This window comes from Bos taurus, chromosome 25 (genome assembly GCF_002263795.3).
Source record: "Bos taurus isolate L1 Dominette 01449 registration number 42190680 breed Hereford chromosome 25, ARS-UCD2.0, whole genome shotgun sequence".
NCBI lineage: Eukaryota > Metazoa > Chordata > Mammalia > Artiodactyla > Bovidae > Bos > Bos taurus.
This window is the reverse complement of record NC_037352.1, coordinates 40753445-40772429: the sequence shown is the minus strand read 5'-3', so window position 1 is coordinate 40772429 and position 18985 is coordinate 40753445. Positions and strand designations below refer to the sequence as shown.

At 65.1% G+C, this 18985-nt stretch overlaps 1 protein-coding gene across 1 annotated transcript; it reads left to right on the top strand.

The window, feature by feature from the left end:
* Positions 1-6743: 6743 nt before the first annotated feature.
* LFNG (LFNG O-fucosylpeptide 3-beta-N-acetylglucosaminyltransferase) lies at positions 6744-15278 on the top strand. Its single transcript, NM_001046222.2, has 8 exons — positions 6744-7252; positions 11606-11654; positions 12168-12267; positions 12377-12530; positions 12647-12732; positions 13121-13286; positions 13751-13836; positions 14137-15278. Exons 1-8 carry the CDS (start codon positions 6818-6820, stop codon positions 14201-14203), a joined length of 1143 nt encoding a protein of 380 aa, NP_001039687.1. The 5' UTR covers positions 6744-6817; the 3' UTR covers positions 14204-15278.
* The last annotated feature ends 3707 nt before the right edge of the window (positions 15279-18985 follow it).

The window sequence follows — 18985 nt, the reverse complement described above, 5'->3', positions numbered from 1 at the left end:
CCTGGAGACAGACCTGTCATTTCACTGGTGATTTCCCCTCAGCCTCCTGGTGTTGTGGGTGGGGAGTTTTCTGTTGTTTGGGGCCCGTCTCATATGCAGCAGGGCACCGAGCAACACCCCTGGCTTCCACCGACTAGATCCACTTGTACCGCCAGGCCCCAGAGGCGTGACAACCGAGAACGTCTGCAGGGGGCTGAGATGGCCCTTGATCGAGGACCGGGGTCGGGGAGGCCCTGCAGACTGTGCAGACAGCGGAACCGGGGCTGCAGAGGGCAGGCGGAGGTCAGAGGCCTAGGCTTCCCTCCGACGCTGGCCTCGCCCAGGCTCTGTCCCGTCCCCTCCATCCCTTCCCACCAGGGTCCACCCACCTCCAAGCAACATGGCCCTGTCCTCTTCCAAAAACCCTCCGCAGCCACCAAGGAAGGGAGGAGGGCACACAAGGGCCCAGGTGGCCCCCGCGCCCTCCCAGCTTCCTCCTTCTCCAACCACAAGGACACGAGGCCCAAGGGACGGACGGACAAGTGGCGGGCACAGCCTTGCCTCCTGTGTCTTGGCTGAACCGCAGTTGCTTCCCCTCCTTTGGCAAAGCCACCTGGGCCCACGGCCCTCTTGCTCACCAACCCTGTGGCCCCCCAGGGCCGCCTGGCCTGGGCCCGAGGCTCCAGCTCACCACTGCTGGCCCGTCTTCCACCGCTCCTCTCCCCACGCCCCACCTAACTGCACGCTCTCTCCATCTCCCCGGCCGGCCCCCTCCTTGCTCCTTCCCGTCAGCCTCTGCCTGCCCAGACGTCATCTGCAGAGTGTGTGCCCAGTGGCTCAGTCGTGTCCGGCTCTCTGTGACCCCATGGACTGTAACCCTCCAGGCTCCTCTGTCCATGGAATTCTCCAGGCAAGAGTACTGGAGTGGGCAGCCGTTCCCTTCTCCAGGGGCTCTTCCCGACCCAGGGATCGAACCCGCGTCTCTTATATCGCCGGCATCGGCAGGCAGGCTCTTTACCCCAAGTGCCACCTGGGAAGCTTCGGGGGGTGATGGTCACCATCTTCCCCTGGAAGCCTCCCCTGAAGCCTCGTACCCCAGCCCGGGCACGAGGTGGATTCTCCCTTGCCCAGGCCCCTGGCACCCTTGCACCTGACAGACCTTCTAGCCCCTGCCACCCTCCGTCTGTCTGGGGAACACCTGGATGCCGACAGACTCCTCCCCGTGAGACTGTGAGCTCCCCGGGCCCAGGGGCGGTGTCTGGGTCACCTCCTCCCTGCCCTGGAGCCAGAGATCTGAACAGAGCAAGGACCCGGGGGCGTTGCTGGGGGTGAATGGACAGCCAGCCGGCCGGCCGGACGGACATGTGGACAGATGGGTTCTGTGGTGGCGGCTCATCCCCCTGTGGGTGTGGCCGCCACTCCTGGGCACGGAACCACCCCTCTTCCAGGCAGCCTGGAATATCGAAGGATGCCATCTCCCCCCAACCCGTCCCGACTCCAGAGAGCAGGATGGAAGATAACACCCTCTGGTTACCGACGGAGGAGGCCCTGAGGTCAGGGAGACGGAGACAAGCTCAGGACCACACAGGGAAGGAGGCAGGTTCGCTTGGAGCCAAGACAGACCCCAGCTACCTCCATGCGGCCCCTGCCCCTGCTCGCCCGTCCTGGGGTCTGGTCCCACTGCAGAGCACAGGGTCAGGACCGGGGCAGGGGATCATGCCTGGAGCCCGGCAGGCAGCAGCACAGCCACAGCCCACCCCTGCCCAGCACAAGCCAGCCATTCTTGGCAAGACAAAGGCCGGCCGGGGCAGAGCGGCTCTGGTGTCTCCCTGGTGGGCGTCTGGCCCCTGCAGGACGTCAGCAGCGGAGACTGGCAGTGGGGTTCTGCCACCACTGGGGGCTGCAAATCAGATTAGCCCCGGCCAGTCCCGGCGTGGCTGTCAGGAAGAAGCGCAGCTGCGGGCTCTGGGCCTGCTCCCAAGTTGGGGACGGCCTGAGCTCCCTGTGGGGGTGAGGGCAGCCCTTTCCCCTCCCTGGACCCTGTGTCCCACCTGTAAGACCAACGTTCTGAGTGGGACCTTCCAGGCCTCCCCTGGGCAGCTCACTGGGGAGAGCAGGGCAGCCATACAGCCCGGGGCCATCGCGGGCGTCCACCTGCCCGGAGGCCCCGCCCCCAGGGCCGGCTCAGTGTTCAGTGGGCAGCCCTGCCCGACCTCCTTACCCTGAGAGCCACGTCCCCCTGAGTGGGGGTGGGCGCTGGGGAGGAAGGCAGGCTCTCCTTCCTCTGGACGTCCCTGTGTCCACATGTGTCCATCCGTCCATCCATTCTTCTCGGGGTCTTGTTCAGCCACCCAGGCCAAGTCAGCTGGGCTGCCCTGACCATGCCAGGCCCCAGGGTTCAGGTCGAGGAGGCAGGCGGCCGGCAGGCACTGCCACTTTACACCTGCAAGTACCAGCCCCTCGCCAGCCCAGGGTTCGTGGGATGGGGTGGGAGCAGTGGGGGAGGGCGGGCACCAGCTACATCCCCGAAGCAGCCTCGAGTAAAACCCCGAGGCCCACAGAGAGAAGGGAACCGGCCCGAGATCACACAGCGCGGGGCTGGGGGTGAGGGGTCCCAGCGGGCAGGGCCAGGCTGGGGGCTCGTCTATATCTGTTCTTCTCACAGGGGCAGCGACACCCCAACAGTGGGAGCAGGAAGCAGCTGTCGGCTGCGCCCCCACACTCCTGCCATGGAGCCTCCTGCCAGCACGGACTCTGTCCAGAAGCTTCTGGGCGGGGGCCTCCTGGGGCCACTGTGGCCACGCCACTCGCTGCTCTCAGGAGGCCCGTGGGCACCCTGGCACCTGGGTGCCCACGCTGCCACTCCTCGAGGTCCCCCTTGAGGACCTGCCCTCGCGTGTCGGTGTCAGAGTGGGTGCGTGAGCCCCCCGGAGCACGGCGATGGTCAGCACCTCCCTCCCTCTCTGGGTTGTCCTTGGGACGCGAGCAGGACTGCCATGGATGACTTCCTCCCAGTTAATGGCTCACCCATTATGTCTCCGGGATCTTCCCAGGAAAGAGCCACTCAGGGAGGCCAGCCCAAGGCTCCAGGGTCCACGGGGAAGGGGCGGCTAGAGCCCTCTGGGACTGACTCCATTTGCAGGGGGCCCCAGGCTGAGCCCCGGGCCGGGAAAGGGGGCCTGAGCTCGGATGGGTAGACAGCACATCCTCCGAGCCTGATGGAGAGGCAGAGTAAGACTGCTCATGCAGGTCCCCTGTCCTCGGCCACCTCTCCACCCAGCCTCACGAACAGGGGTCGAGCCATCCGGCCTCCCAGCTGCCCAGGAGCCCCGCGCTGGCTGGAGCAGGGGTCAGCCGTGCAGGAGGCACCAGGCCTAGGTCCCTGGGCAAGAGGGCCAGGCCCCCAGCGTTCTGACCCACTGCCCATCTGTCATCCTCGTGTTACGGGTGGGGAAACCGAGGCTCAGAGGAGGAATGTCCCAGGTCCAAGGTCAAAAAGCTGAGAAGTGGCCCCTCTGGGGTTGGAAAGCCCTCCCCCCTGGGGAGGGTCTTGGGACAGCTGCTTCCCCTCCCCATTCCCAAGGGCCCTAAGGCGCCCAGGGGCTTCCTGGCAAGCAGGTCAGCCCTCCCCACCCCCTCCCTGGCTCCCCATTTCCTGTCCTGGGCCCAGCACCTCCTCCTATCACCCCCCACACCCCCTCAGAGCTGTTTGGCCCAATGGGTCCCTGGAGGGAGCCTTTGGGTCTAGGTTGAGGGCAGGGGAGGGGAGAGCCTCTGGCTGGAGCCAGCCTGGGGAAGGGGGCAGGGGCAGCTAGGGCGGCCACCCCCTCCAGTTTTCAGACCTCAAGGAGTCACCACGAAATTCCATTCTCCTGACAGCAAAGATATTGAATCACTCTTGCCAAAGCCCATGGCCCCCACAAGAATGCTGCAGAGCTTTGTCCTGCTGTTCCCAGACAGGCAGTCACACCCAGGTCCCCCCACTCCCACCAAGCCTGGCTGCAGAGAGATGCGGAAAAGCCCCTGCCGACCTCTACGCCACGGCCCTGCCAGGCTGGCCACTGCCCCCCTGTCCAGTTGCTCCTCCTCCTGCTCCCCAAGCACAACGCAGCAAGGCTTCTTGAGCCTCCACTTGCTTTCTGTACAATGGGCACGTCACTCCTGCTGCCTGGTGGGCCGAACCACAGCAGCCAGGACTATGGAGCATGAGGCCAGGAGCATGGGTGGGAGAAAGCAGAGGTGCTCCGGGTGCAGAGCATGGGGTCCCACCCCTGGGGTGGGGCCACGGAGGACCCTGGCAGGGTCAGGCAGGAGAATGGGTGGCACGGCTGTCCCTCCCCCTTGCAGGACCCTCAGCACGTGGTGGTGCCACTTAGTACGGACGCCGATGAAGGACCCAGGGGCCCCGCACAGCTCATGCAGACTTTGGGGCTTGACGGTTTGGGGCTGTTAGAGAACTGGGAGGCATCGCAGCAGAGGCACAAAATGGGGCCGGGACCTAGTTGGGAGAGAGGTGGACACTGGCCAGGACTTGAACTGCAAAGAGGCCATGCATGCGTGGGTGCTAAGTCGCTTCAGCTGTGTCCCGACTCTCTGTGACCCTATGGACCGCAGCCTGCCAGGCTCCTCTGTCCATGGGATTTCCCAGGAAAGAATACTAGAGTGGGTGGTCATTTCCTCCTCCAGGGGATTTTCCCGATCCTGGGATCGAACCTGCATCTCTTACGTCTCCTGAATTGGCAGGTGACTTCTTTACCACTAGCACGAACCCCCCCAGAGGCCATGGGGAACCATCAAAGGTTTGGACCTGCGTGCACAATTAGAGCTGTGTGGTTTCGGAGTGGAGAATCAATACAGCAGGTAGGCTGGCAGGAAGACCAGCGCGGAGGAGGCTCAGGAGGTCCAGGAGAGAGAGACAGGCTGTGAGGGAGGCTCCATCTCAACCTGGCCCAGACCTGGGATAACAGTGGTGGTGGGGCGAGGGAAAGTGGGCACAGAGACCCTTCAGGCAGGACTAGAGCTGTGCTGCGTCTCGGCTGACCCCTGCCCACTCCCACCTCTGCAGCGAAGAGAGGCTCCCAGGCAGGCTTCCGTCGTAGATAGGGAGGAGTTTATGGCAGGAGGTGACTCCATGGGAGTCTTGTCACTTGGGCACAGCCAGCACCATCTGCTCAGGCATCTGCCTGCCTGGGGTGGCGCCTGCTAATTGCCTTGGGGGTGGATACAGGAAAAGGCCTGGGAACTTCCATCCCCCACCGCACCCCATCACAGAGGGGCAGGGGATAGGGCCCCAGGGCCCTAAGAACAAATGGGCCAGGTGAGAATCGGGGAACCAGGCCAGACATCTACACAATAAATCTTTTTTTTTTTAGTTGCACTGGGTCTTAGTTGCAGCAAGTGAGATCTAGTTCCCTGACCTGGGAGGGAACCTGTGGCCCTCTGCACTGGCAGCTCTGTGTCCTAGACACTGGACCACCAGGGAATTCCCTACACAATACATCATTATAGAGCGCTCACTGTGTTCCAGGCCCTCATCTCTGCAGTTGACATTCAGGGAGAGGGAGAGGGACCACGAAGGGCGCTTTGTGAAGAAAATGGGCCAGTGGGCAGAGCCAGCGCTAAGAGGGGGACCAGTGTGGCCGAGGTGCTCCCCTAGGGACTCCTTAGGAGGGGATGAGAGGGACTGGGGAGGGAGGGAGAGGAGACGCAGCCAAGCGGAGAGCCGCTCCTGGCCGCGCTTCCGGAGGATGCTGTGGGCTGGGGGCTCAGACTCTGATTTCGACACCGGGAGCCCTTGGCCAGTTCCTCGCCCCTCACCCTCAACGCGGGCTGCCGGCGCGCATTCCTGCCGCCCCTGCTCGTGCGGTGGGCCAGCCCAGCCCGTGGGAAGGGCCGGGAGCGGGGGCCCGCCGTGTGCCGGGGAGGCGGGGCGGGGCTCAGCTGGGCCACCCGTATGTGGCCCGAGCGCAGAGGGACCAAATGGGACAGAAGGCGGCCTTTCGTCCCGCGCGGGGAGGGGCGGCCTCGGCCTCGGATTTCGGGGCACTCACCCTCTCCCCCGCCTCGACGCTGGGCCGAGAGGAGGGAATTCGCTCGGGTTTAGGGATGGAATCTGGTAAGGTGTTTTCCCGCTGGAACCTCGTTTCCCTACCTGTGGCTCAACTGGCTAAGCCCTTCCTCGGTTTTATTAATAAGGGCTGCTTTGGATGGAGCGCTGAGGTCCACCAATCCTGTGACCCGGCCTGCGCCAGCCCTAGCGGAGGAAGCCGGCTCGGGGAGGGGAAGTGCCCAGCGGGGAAGGACCGACGTCCCCCGCGGGACGACTGAGCCCAGAGTCCCTGTCCCGGAATCGCCGTCAGAGCGCTGAGGGCGCGCCCCTCCGCAGGCCAGACTTGGAGCTTCGGCCCCGCGCTGGCCCGCCTGGGTTTTTCCCCTTCAGGGCCACCGGGGCGGGGCGGGGCGGGGCAGGCCCAAGTCCCCGCGCCCCCAGGCTGCCCGCGGGGGGCGATCCGGGAGGGACGGGGCGGGGCGTGCACGTGCGGACCGGGGGCGGGCGCGCGGGCAGCCTGCTCCTCGGTTCCCAGACCCCCGCCGCGGCCCCACGTGGGCGCTGCCGGGCGTCGGGGGCAACGCGCGAAGCCCCGCCCCCGGGCCCTGGAACCAATGAGCTCGCGACGAAGGCGGGGCCTCGCCAGAGGCCACGCCCACTAGGCGGAGCCAGGCGGGGGCTGTTTAAGAGCTCGAGCCGCGGGCGGGGCGCCGCTAGACGTGCGGCGGGACCCCGGAGCCTCGGCACGGCTGAGAGGGGCCGGGCGCTCCGCGCTGCCGCCACCCCACCATGCTCAAGCGCTGCGGCCGCCGCCTGCTGCTGGCGCTGGCGGGCGCACTGCTTGCCTGCCTACTGGTGCTCACGGCCGACCCGCCGCCGCCCCCGGTGCCCGCTGAACGCGGTCGGCGCGCGCTGCGCAGCCTGGCGGGCCCCTCGGGGGTGGCCACGGCCCCTGGACTGGAGGCGGCGGCGGCGGCGGCGCCCGGGGCGCCCGTCCGCGAGGTGCACAGTCTGTCCGAGTACTTCAGCCTGCTCACCCGCTCTCGCAGAGACGTGGGCCCACCTCCCGGGGGCGCCCCCCGCCCCGCTGACGGTCCTCCGCGGCCCCTGGCCGAGCCGCTGGCCCCACGCGACGTCTTCATCGCGGTGAAGACCACCAAAAAGTTTCATCGCGCGCGTCTCGACTTGCTTCTGGAGACATGGATCTCGCGCCACGAGGAGATGGTGAGCCCCGGCAGGCTGGGCAAGTGGGCAGGGGAGGAGGTGCCCTCTTGTCCAGCTGGTGGCAGCATCCAGTGGGCGCCAGGCTGCCTGTTTGTACCGCTCCGGGGAATATCGGGTGTAGCGATGCCGGTTCATCCCCTTCCAGCCCAGTTTGCCTGATGTGGAAGCAGGGTGGGGACTCATTCCCCAAACACCACCGGCCCGTGGCCTGCGGTGAACCTTCACCAGCCACCAGAGCTTGGGGCTGGCGCCTGGTGATGCTTCTTGCCCTCAAACACTGGAACTTATCAGCTGGGAATTACTGTCCCCAAGCCTCCCCAAGGCGGATTCAGCGTGGGGAGTCCTCCCTGGCCTCATACCCTTCCCGGGGAGGAAGACTCTTTCCTGAGAAGTGGAGTGAAGGGTTAGGACCCCTGGGCACAGGGCCATACCTGTCCCTCATCCCAGCCTTTGCAGTGGGACGGAGGACAAGTCGCTGTTGAAGTTGGGGGTGGGCATTGGTGGGGGCCCTGGGGGTCCATCTCAGGAGAAGAACAAGAGCGCGCACACTGGGCTTCAGGGTGTGTTCTGGGGCCCTCTCTCCACAGCGCAGAAGTCTCTGGAGCCTGGAACGCAGTGCTTAGCACATCCTAGTTGAGCACTGACTTCCTCCACACACATAAAAAGGCACACCCCACTCTGAAAAATCTCCCTCCAGGCTGCAGCTGGATGGCTGGGTTGGGGCGGGATGGGGGCAGAGAGTGAGCACTGCTGGGGAGGGGGTCGGGGAATTCCCTGAACTGGGAGATACAAGGGACTGCCTGGGTATTTGGGATGAGGGTGAAGCAGCCTTGACTGGGCTCGGGGCTCAGAGAAGACCCCAGCTCTCTTCCTCCCTGCTGAAACCCTCGAGGCCTGGGGGCCTCCTGGCCTGGCTGAGCCGTGTTTTGGGGCAGGGCCCCGACGAGGTCACGATGAGGGCCAGGGGAGCAGGGTCCTCCTGGTCCCAGCGTGGGGAGGGGGCCCTGGGAGCCCCACGGCAGCCTCCTGGGAACACGGCGTCCCTTTCCCAGGGGCTCAGCAGGCCGGCAGGAGGGGGCGGCGGGGGCTGCGGGTTTTGTTTGGCTGCTGGGCCGTTAGGATTCCCAGCGCCGGGCGGCTCTCACGCCGGCCGCTCGGGCAAGGTAACAAAGCCCCTTTCTCCAGTGGAGAAAGGCGTCCGGCCTCTTGTGTGCAGCTATGTGCTCCATGGGAACCGCCGCCGGCGCGCTGGCCACTCAGGTTGCCTGGCGATGACGGCCTGCGGGCCCCCCCTCCCTGAGTGACAGCACTTGCGGGGCGCTGTTCCTGAGCCAGGCACCACCCCCAGGACTCTGCCTGCCTGCTGTGTGAACTTTGGCAGTGCTCAGCCCTCTCTGGGCTGCCACCAGATCTGAGCACCTCTCATCTTGGACTCTGAGGACTTCCTCCAGCAGAGGGGATATGGTCAGGGGGTCTCGGGGAGCAGTCCCGGCTGAACCAGGTGACCCTGGGCACGCCCAAGGGCCTCTCTGGCCCTCAGTCTGCTCATCTCTGGAATAAGGAAAGCGCTGGCCTCCGGTCGGGGGCTGTGAAAGAGGACCGCCAAAACCTGGAGAGGCAGGAGAAGCCGCTGTCCCCACTGAGGGTTCCCTCAGGCTCCCCTTTGCTGGCTGGGCACTCCCGGGAGGAGCCGAATCTGGCTCCCAACCGTCGGGACACATGTTGGGTCTTGTGTCCCGTCTAGCAAGAACCCCTTTCACGGTGTCCTGTGGGTGAGGGGTCCTTGAAACTGTTTCAACGGAGAGACCTCTCCTCCCAACCCTGTGCAGGGTGGTTCAGACCCGGTTTGATGGGGGAGACTCCGGGAAGTCAGGGCTGCAGTGGGGGAAACCCAAAGAGGCTGTGTGAGCTGAAAGGGGGGCATCTGACCCGGGTTGGGGAGGGAGGGACTTCCTGGAGGAGGTGCCATTCGAGCTAGACGGAGAGTAGGCAATGCCCTGAAAGGGCGACTGGGCACCTTGAACACGAGCTGGGCATGCAAGAGACTTCCAGCCATTGGAGTGGCTCTGACGGGGGTGGCAGCAGGGCCCACGCTACAACAGCCCTGAGGTCCAGGCCGAGGGGCTGGGCCCTCGGCCTGCACTTTGCTCCCCTGTCCCTCCCAGGAGTGGGCCCGGCTGCGGCGGCTGCCACCGCAGCGGCCACAATTGTCCGGGGGAGAGCTTGGCATCCTGTGTTTCTTTGAATCGCAGCTCCAGGAACAATGCCGCTTCCTGTGGGTGTCCCCCCGCCCGCCCTCCGCCAGCCCTGCCGCCCCGCCGCCTGGCTCTTCCTCCCCCAGCCCTGCCGTCGTCGGGGAAGTGGGGAGGGGTCCGCGGGGCACGGCTGGTGGGGACCAGCATCTCCTTTGTACCGGGGCATGACCGCAGGCCAGGGCCCGCCTCTCGCTGGGGCTCCGTTTCCCCACCTGTACACTTGGAGAGGGATGGTGCCCTCCTCCCTGGGCCGTGAGGGAGCTGGAAGAAGAGAAGGAGCCGGGTACTCTGCTCCGGGCGCGTGAGCTCTGGTTACACCCATTGCACAGAGGGCGGAAACTGAGGCTCGGAGCTGTGGGTGAGGCCCATCCCCTCCTCTCCTGACTGCTCTGATGTGGCGAGACAGGAGGCCCGGCACCCTCACACCCCTACGCTTCCAAGCGCTCCTCTCTGAACAAAGGTGACTTTAATCTCCGTAGCCTTGGGCTGGGTTTTTGGGGCACCACCGAAGCGCGGGAGAACAGGCCTCGCTTGATCTCATTAAGAAGGCATTTTCCTTTTAATCCAGTGGCGGCAACGCGCGTCTGCACGGGCCGGCCTCGGCCTCCCACGGCATTCCTGGGCCGAGATGCCGGCGAGCAGGCAGGGGGCGGGATGCGAGTCCGTGCGTGTGGGCCCCTGGGGTGTCTTCTCGGGAGGAGGGGTCGTGCGTGCAGCGGCCAGGAGGGGGCCTACCCTCCCTCCCCCAGTGCCTTCTGGGCCCACCCAGCTGGCAGCCTCACCTGAATGTGTGGCCTGGGTCTGGGCTCAGGCTGGACCGGGAGCTGGGGCTACCAGGAGAGGGTGGGCACCCCAGGTGGGACCCCCAGCCCCCGAGTACACATGGCATCAGGCCTGCGCACCCTGTCCCCTCCCTTGCACCCATTTGTACCCAGGAGGAAACGGGCCTGGCGGCCACGGAGGTGGTAGTGGGGGGGTGTCTCCTGCTGCCCGCGCTCACAGCACCCTCCGCCGGGCTGGGCTTTGCACTCGGCACGCCTGGGTGCGCTGGGCGGCACGCGCTGGGCGGGCGGCAGAGGAAGGAACATTCCTCCCCGTGTGCCGACGGGCCCAGGCGGGCGCCGGCAGCGCCTGGCCCCTCCCCGTCGGCCCCCCCTTCTTCCGTAGAGCGATCCTGGCAGGGGTGGAGGAGCCAGTTTGGCATAGCTGGAGCTTCAACGCGGCCTCAGGCAAGGCCCGTCTGTGAGCCCGGGCCGTGGCCGGGGGTGCTGGGCCGCGGGGGTGCAGGGGCGTTGACCCCTGTGCGGGGTCCGTGCGGTTTCCCGGCCCAGCCCCACGGACTTGTCAGCGTCTTCAGAGAACCCTGGAGGCTGCTTTGGCTCAGGGAAGGCGACCGGCTCTGTGGGCTGACCACACGGCCAGCGGTGTGAAGGGCCCTGTCCTGAGGGCCCAGCCTGGGGGACCGCGGGGCTGTGGCCACACCCCTGCCCTCCAGACCTCGTGCCCAGCCCAGCCCAGTTAACCAGGCCAGCTGTATGGTAATGGGCCGTGTGGCCACTCCCGCTTAATGCGGCCGAGTTCCCCTCGCAGCGCGGCCCGGGACAAAGCTGGCGGACAGTGCCTGGTGACTCACCCTCCCTGTGGGCCCTTTGTCCGCCAGCGCCTGGCAGCCGCCCAGCAGAGGCCTTTGTCCCCGACTGATTGAGATTTGGCTTCCCGAAGCCGACCTCCTCCGCCTGTGCCCTGCCCCTCCCGCAGGCCGGGCACTGTGTCAATAAGGGTGTGTGCCCGCCAGGTGCGCAGGGTGGCCGCGAGCGGTTACCTGGCGGGTGGGCGGGGCACCGCACCTGGCTCGTGCCGCTGCAGCTGCCACCGGTGACCTTGGGCGCAGCTGCGCGGTAGTTGGGGCTGGGGTGGGGGTCCTTCCCGAGCCCCCAGTCCACTTGCACTCATGGTAAGCCCTGGAGCCCCGCTCTGCATGGGGGGAAATGGAAGCTCAAAGGTGCGGTGTGGGCACAAGGGGCCCCAGCCCTGGGCCCTGCGGTGGCCGGGGTGGCCCCCCCGAGCTGCCCGTTCAAGGCCGCGTTTCTCCCTGCAGACGTTCATTTTCACGGACGGGGAAGACGAGGCACTGGCCAGGCGCACGGGTGAGCCCTGGACGTGGGGAGGCGAGGGGAGGGTCCTGCCCAGAGGAAACTGTTCCCTTGGGAGAGGTTGCGGGGGGGGGGGGGGGCGGCCGAGGGCCTGGGAGGGCAGTTTACTCAACGGGTTTTCTCAGCGCCCCGCCCCACCACTCACCCCCCACCCCGATTCTCATGCAAATGAGGCCCTTTCAGCCCCTGGGCCCTTTGAGCTGATGTGACGGCAACAGGTGGCTGGTGCTGGGAAAAAGCCGCCTGAATGGGCAGGGGCGGGGTGGGACGGGGCGCCCAACGAGGTGGCGCTGGGGGGTGGGGTATGCAGGCCCGGGTCAGCTCGGGGGAGGGCTTGAGTGGGGCAGCCGCTGTAGGCACTGCTTGGACCCTGGCGCCCCGGGACAGACTGCCACCCCCCCACACCCCTTCTTGCTCTGCTTGCCCTGGGCCTGCTGTGTGACCCCAGGCCAGGCTGCCCTCTCTGAACTGCCTTGGACCCACTCACAGCCCCTCCCTTGTCCGCAGGCCACGTGGTCAACACCAACTGCTCGGCAGCCCACAGCCGCCAGGCACTGTCCTGCAAGATGGCCGTGGAGTACGACCGCTTTATCGAGTCGGGGAGGAAGTGAGTGCGGCCTCTGGCAGGGCCCAGGGAGCATTCCCTGGTGGGGCTCTGGCCCTGGCGGTCCCACCCGCACGGTACCCGCCCTGACGGCCCTGCCCCCTCTCCCCAGGTGGTTCTGCCACGTGGATGACGATAACTACGTGAATGTGCGGGCCCTGCTGAGGCTGCTGGGCAGTTACCCGCACACGCAGGACGTCTACCTGGGCAAGCCCAGCCTGGACAGGCCCATCCAGGCCACGGAGCGGGTCAGCGAAAACAAAGTGGTGAGTGTCCCCCCTCCCACGCCAGCCTGCACCGCTTCACGGGGAGGAGGCTGGGGGTGCCCCGCAGCCTGGCAGCGGGGCTCTGGGAGTCTCACCACGTCCCCCCGTCCCCACAGCGTCCTGTCCACTTCTGGTTTGCCACTGGCGGGGCTGGCTTCTGCATCAGCCGAGGACTGGCCCTGAAGATGAGCCCCTGGGCCAGGTGAGTGCCCTGGGGTGCAGGTGAGGCTGCCTCCGATCTCCCAGGGTCCCCCCACAGCCGGCCTGGCGCTGCTAATCTTCCCAGCACCAGTGTCCCCAAACCTTACATCCACCGGCAGGGTGAGTCGTCCCCACTTCCACCCGCCAGCCACCAGGGGGGTCAGGACCCCTTCCTGAATCTGGTAGCCCCCCCACTCCATGCGCAGAGAGTCCTCAGGCTTGTATGGAGGAGGGGGCTGTCCGGGGGCTCAGGGAGGCTGGGAGCTGCCCGCATGGGAGCCCCATCAGGGACACCCACAGGGCACATCCACCTCCTGCCTGAGCCCAGCTGGCCGAGCGGCACGCTGCCCCCTCGGCTCACTGCGGCCCTCGGCCCTTCCCTCCCGCAGCGGAGGCCACTTCATGAGCACGGCCGAGCGGATCCGGCTGCCTGACGACTGTACCATTGGCTACATCGTGGAGGCGCTGCTGGGCGTGCCCCTCGTGCGCTGCGGGCTCTTCCACTCCCACCTGGAGAACCTGCAGCAGGTGCCCGCCTCCGAGCTCCATGAGCAGGTGCGCATGTCCGGGAGAGGAGGGGAGGGGCAGACAGGAGGGAGGGAGGGAGTGGGGAGGGGGCCGTGGAGGGGCCGCAGCTTTGAATAGGTCACCAGAGGCCCGGCTGTTGGTTGCCACCCAGGCACCCAGATCTGCCCAGCAACAGTCCCGTGGTCCATCCATCTTGCCTCTGTCTTCAGCGGGACACCTACTGTGAGCCTTTTGGGTCTTCCCTGTACCCATAAACATTCCCTCGCCGTGGCTGGCGAGGCCGCCGCCCCAGCAGAAGCCCGCTTGGGCTTTACTCCTGGGGCTGCAGAGCAGGGGGTGCAGCGTGGACCTTGCTTCTTGGCCCCGAGGTGGGCAGAAGGCCAGGTTGTCCCCTCATGCAAAGCTCACCTGTGTCTACCTTGGGCAGAGCCAGGGTAGGCTAGCCTTGGCACCCCAGCCCCCACAGGATCACTCTTTCCGACTCCCTGCAGGTGACCCTGAGCTACGGCATGTTTGAAAACAAGCGCAACTCCGTCCACATTAAGGGGCCCTTCTCGGTGGAGGCTGACCCGTCAAGGTGAGGAAAGGGAGGCCTAAAGAGGGCGGGTCACCGTGGTCCCTCGAGGTCCGCTGCAGCTCGACAGCCCCCAGGGGTCTGCTAGGGTGGAGGAAGGCCCCCAGCCCGCACGGATGAGTCCCCCAGGGGTCTGATCGGGTGGAGGCAGGCCCCCAGCCCTCACGGACGAGCCCCCCAGGGGTCTGCTCGGGTGGAGGCGGCCTGGCCCGCACGACGAGCGCCCCAGGGGTCTGCTCGGGGGGGGGGAGTGTGGGGGAGGCGGCCCGGCCCACACGACGAGCGCCCGCTCTGTCCCCGCAGGTTCCGTTCCGTCCACTGCCACCTGTACCCGGACACGTCCTGGTGCCCCCGCTCTGCCATCTTCTAGCGGCCGTGGCTGAAACCCCGTCCCCGGGCGCCCCTGGTATCCAAAGGGCCCGAGGACCCCTGTCGTGCCACCCCGGTCTGGGCCCTCAAGGCCACCCCGGGGCTGTGCCTGTGTGTGTGCTGTGTGCCCATCCCTGTAGCAGACTGCTGGGCAGCTCTGCTCTGCCAAGGGGCAGGCAAAGTCCCGCCTGTCTGTCTGTCTGTCCGTGTTCCGCCCCGGAAGGATTTGTGTGTCGGAGGTCACTCTGAGGACAGTTTTGTTACCCTTTCGGGGTCTCTGGGCAGCGTGGGGCCCAGGGGCTGCTCTGCAGGGACGTGTGGGCACCGCTCCGTCCTGCTGAGCGCAGGCCCGTCGCTGTGGGCACCTGGCCCCCCGGGACTCTGGCTCCCCGCTCAGAGCCCCCAGGACAGCTCCCTGTGTTCAGTGCGAGGAAGCTGGGTTTGGGGGAGTGCCCTGAGCCCCCTCGCGCTGAGCTCTGGCCTGGGTACCACGGCTCCGAGTGACCGCGGCCCCAGCGACCTTGCCGCTGGGTGCAGCATCCCGGGCAGGGGTCTCCCCTGCTGTCTCAGCCGGCTTCCCTTTGTGATGGGGAGTCAGCTGAGCATGTTAACTCCTCTCCAAAGTAGAGAGAAAGTCGCCCATAGTGGGCGTGTCTGTAAATAGCGTGACAGTGTTTTTACTGTGATTGTTTTCTTGGGAGGGGGCGGGTAAAAAAGTAGGGTGTTTTTGTCTGTGTTTTCAGGGGCTTGGGGAAGGTGTTATCTTTTCTGTGGATCAGAAAAAGCAGAAGCCAAACTTGGGATAATCTTTGTTGTTAAAGCTGGTGGAAACGTCTAACACTCTGTGTATTTATGTGTCATGGTATCTGGCCTCTCCTTGCCCACCTCCTTCACAGAGCTTGTCTCCTCCCAGCCCAGCTCGGCGCACCTGACCAGTGAGGTGTGTTTTGCCTGCTGTTTTTCTTTCTGCAAGACATAGCTAGGAAAATGAACGATAAGGGAAAAGTTCTCAGGGAATCGACGTGTGTTGCTATGGTGACGTCCTTTGCTGTGAATAAAGATGCTCTTTGGGGCAACCTGGGGGTCCTGGTCTTGGCTGGAAGTTGCGCCCGAGATGCAGGTTCATGGAAGCTGGCTCTGGGGGCTCGTTGGCACTCGTGTGGGGTAGGTATGGAGAGACCACCCCCCAAGCCAACTATTGTGGGACGGGAACTTGGGCTCAGAATAGCAACTTGTACGTTCCTGAGAGGCCCAGGAACTTGGGTGGCCAGCCTAGGGCACCCTTAGGTGTAGGGGGAGATCTCACGTGATCAGACACGCTGCCCTCAGACTCCGCAGCCCTGGGCTGTGCAGACCCGGTCCGGGCCAGCTGCTAGGGAGTCCAGTCCTCCCTTGAGAGCGACAGGCACTCTCCATGGTTTGGCCTGGGACCTCCTTAGCCAGCTTTGTCTCTGTCACAAACCATCCAGGCCACCTTCTTGCCCCCATTGTGCAGATGGGAAGACTGAGGCTCAGAGCAGGTGACATCCAAGGCCAGGCAGCTGGGCTGGTGGAGAAGAGCTCCAGGTCTGAGATTGGGCTGGCCTGGATCCTGGCCTCACCCCCCACCCCGCCCACCCCTGCCCATCCTGTTGACCCTAGACGGTGGTGATGTTTTCTACAGAAGGCAGCTCCTCAGGCCCTTCCTCAAATCAGCCTCTGTGATATGGGGTGGGGAGGGCCTGCTCTGGCCTCTGGGGGAGTCCCCTCCCCTGACCCTCCCTGGGGCCTGGGGCCCTCACTTCCTCTTCCTCAAACAGCCCAGACAGGCTGCTCCCCTACCCCGACCGCAGCCCCCAGCCTCCAGCGGCCCCCCCACGCCCCGCGGGTCCTTGCTGGGATCTGGGGCTCCCACCTCCACCTCTGCTCCCTGCTGCTCGTTTTGTACCCTGTTGGCACATCAGAAAGCAGCCCAAGGGTGGAAGAGCGACTCTCCTCCTACCCCTGATGTGGGCATAGAACCCCCCCAACCCGGTACACTCCCCTACTCAGCACTCCCACTGGGCCGGGGAGGGTGCCACTTCTGTATGGCCTGCCGGTGCCCGCTCTGGCCCGGTGAGCAGCCGGCCGGCGCCTGACCCCACCTGGGCCTTGCACAGCCCTGAGTCAGCGTGTGGTTTGCCCAGCAGCTGCCCTGGGGGTGCGGCAGGGACAGTGCAGGGAGAGACAGCCCTTTGCCGTCACACAGCCTGACCCTGTCTGGGGGACGCCCCCAGAGCCCGCTGTTCCAGGCTGGGTGGGGGTAGGGTGGTCACAGCGGAACTTGCTGCTGTGGGCAGAGGCAGCGGGTCTCCTTCCGGCCAGCGTGAGTCAGAGGAGCCTCTGCCCGGAGCGGACCTGTGGCCCGGCGCCCCGCCCCTAGTGGGTGGCATCGCCTCTCCACAGAGCGGCGGGGCCCTGGGGCCCAGGGGTGGGCATCAAGGATTACAGCTGGTCCGGGCTGTCCCGGCAGCAGAGCAGGGAGCCCGGGGTGGGGGTGGGGGCAGTCTCCACCTCCATGTGGGAAACGGGGGTCAGCGTGAGGCAGCTGAGTGCCTGGCCTCCGGGTGGGGTCGCAGAGGGGCGTGCTTGGAGCACCCTGGCCCGTTCCTTCTCAACACGAAGCTGAGCGAGGCGGGACGGGCTCCGTCCTCAGAAGGGGAAGTGGTACAGGAGGCCTTACAGGAACGGGCATCCGCCACCCGGGGGTGAGGGAGGCGGCCCTCCCCCAGTGAGTCACAGAGTAGAGAGGTGCCCTCCCTCCTCCTGTGGGCACGACCGGGGTCACCACGCCCCACCCCTGGTGGCATCAGTGCGCCTCCCCGCGCACTGGGCTGAGGGCTGGTTGGAGAGGGTCCTGGCGGGCTCAAGGGGCTCCATGTCCCCCAGCCTGGCCCTCCCAAACGGCGGGTCACTGTGGGCTTTCAGAAACGAAAACTAAAAGCACAACCCGGGGACCGCTGGGCGCCCCAACCCCGCCCTCTCTGGCTCCTGAGCTGCCCACAGGCGAGGGCCTGGTCAGCTGGCCAGAGCAGAGGCTGAGCCACGTCTTGGAGGGGCTGAGACGGGTGCCAGGGCGCCAGGGCGGGGCCCTGCTCTATTCCGTTGAAACGAGCTCCCTTCTGCTGGGCATCACGGTTAGCTGCGCTGAAGAGGCCCACCTGGGCTGGAGCAGGAAGGCTCTGCAGAGGGCAGCGGCAGAGGAAGACACTCCAGGCCTCGACACAGCCTGGACGAGGGGCGGAGGGGTGCTCATCAGGGTGTCTGGAGACAGGGTGGACTCCACGGCCCTCGTCCACCTGGCCCATGGCTGCCCACGAGTCTGCATCCACGCTTCCAGAGGCCAGGCCTTGCTGCAGCTTCAGCCAGCTCTGCCCTCTCTGAGCCTGGGGTCCGGGCAGGGACCAGAGCCAGCCCCGTTTCCTGTCGAACCAAAGGCCAGTCCTGTTGCCGCCCCAGCCCCGACCTCAAAGAGTGCTCCTAAAGGCAACCTCTGCCCCAAGTCCAGCCCAGGGCTGGACACACAAAAGGCACTTGGTCCATCATCACTAGGAGGGGGGACAAAGGGGCCTGGAGGGCTTCTCCTCTTGGCCCCTGGAGGTTGCCCAGATGATGTTGCCATGCTGAGTTTGGGGGTTCAGAGCTGTGGCTGCTTCCCCCATCACACGCCCCTGCTCCCCCTGCCCGGGCAACAGGCAGTCCTCTTGCATAACCCGCCGCGGTCCTTGGGCGCCGCCTGCTGGCCAGAGTTGGTGGTTTCTCTCCCAACCCCGAATCCACCTTCCCCAGGACCCTCTTTTTGGGCTCCAAAAATCACTGCAGATGGTGACTGCAGCCATGAAATTATAAGATGCTTGCTCCTTGGAAGAAAAGCCATGACCAACCTAGACAGCATATTAAAAAGCAGAGACAACAGTTTACCAAAAAAAGTCTGTCTAGTCAAAGCTATGGTTTTACTAGTAGTCATGTATGGATGTGAAAGTTGGCTATAAAGAAAGCTGAGTGCCGACAAATTGATATTTTTGAACTGTGTGTGGTGTTGGAGAAGACTCTTGAGAGTCCCTTGGACTGCAAGGAGATCCAATCAGTCCATCCTAAAGGAAATCAGTCCTGAATATTCATTGGAAGGACGGATGCCGAAGCTGAAATTCCAATCCTTTGGCCACCTGGTGCGAAAAACGGACTCATTGGAAAAGACCCTGATGCTGGGAAAGATTGAAGGCAGGAGGAGAAGGGGACAGAGGATGAGATGGTTGGATGGCATCACCGACTCAATGGACATGAGTTTGAGCACGCTCCGGAAGTTGGTGAAGGACAGGGAAGCCTGGCATGCTGCAGTCCATGGGGTCCCAAAGAGTCGGACACGACTGAGCGACCGAACTGAACTGAACCTGATCGAGAGGTGCAGCCTGAGTGGGAGGGAAGACCGTCTCTGCATCCCCTTGCTTGCTCTTAAAAGTTCACATCACGAATCTTTGGTTATTATCAATATTTGGTGTATTACCAGTATTTGGAATCTACTAATTATTACCAGTATTTGCTTTCTGAAGTACATGTGCTGTCAAGAGGCAAGCTTGAGCCTTCTGCTGCAGACCACCCAGGCCACTGCCCTGTCCCCTGGCTCTGGTGCATGGCTGGTTGCTGCATCTCCTTATGGCCCATCCTGGTGGAATCCCCAGATACTTGCCAAGTGACCGCTCATTTCCTTTTTGAATGTGGTGGTCACAGCTGAGCCCCAGTCACTGGGAACTTGGTGGGAATGCCG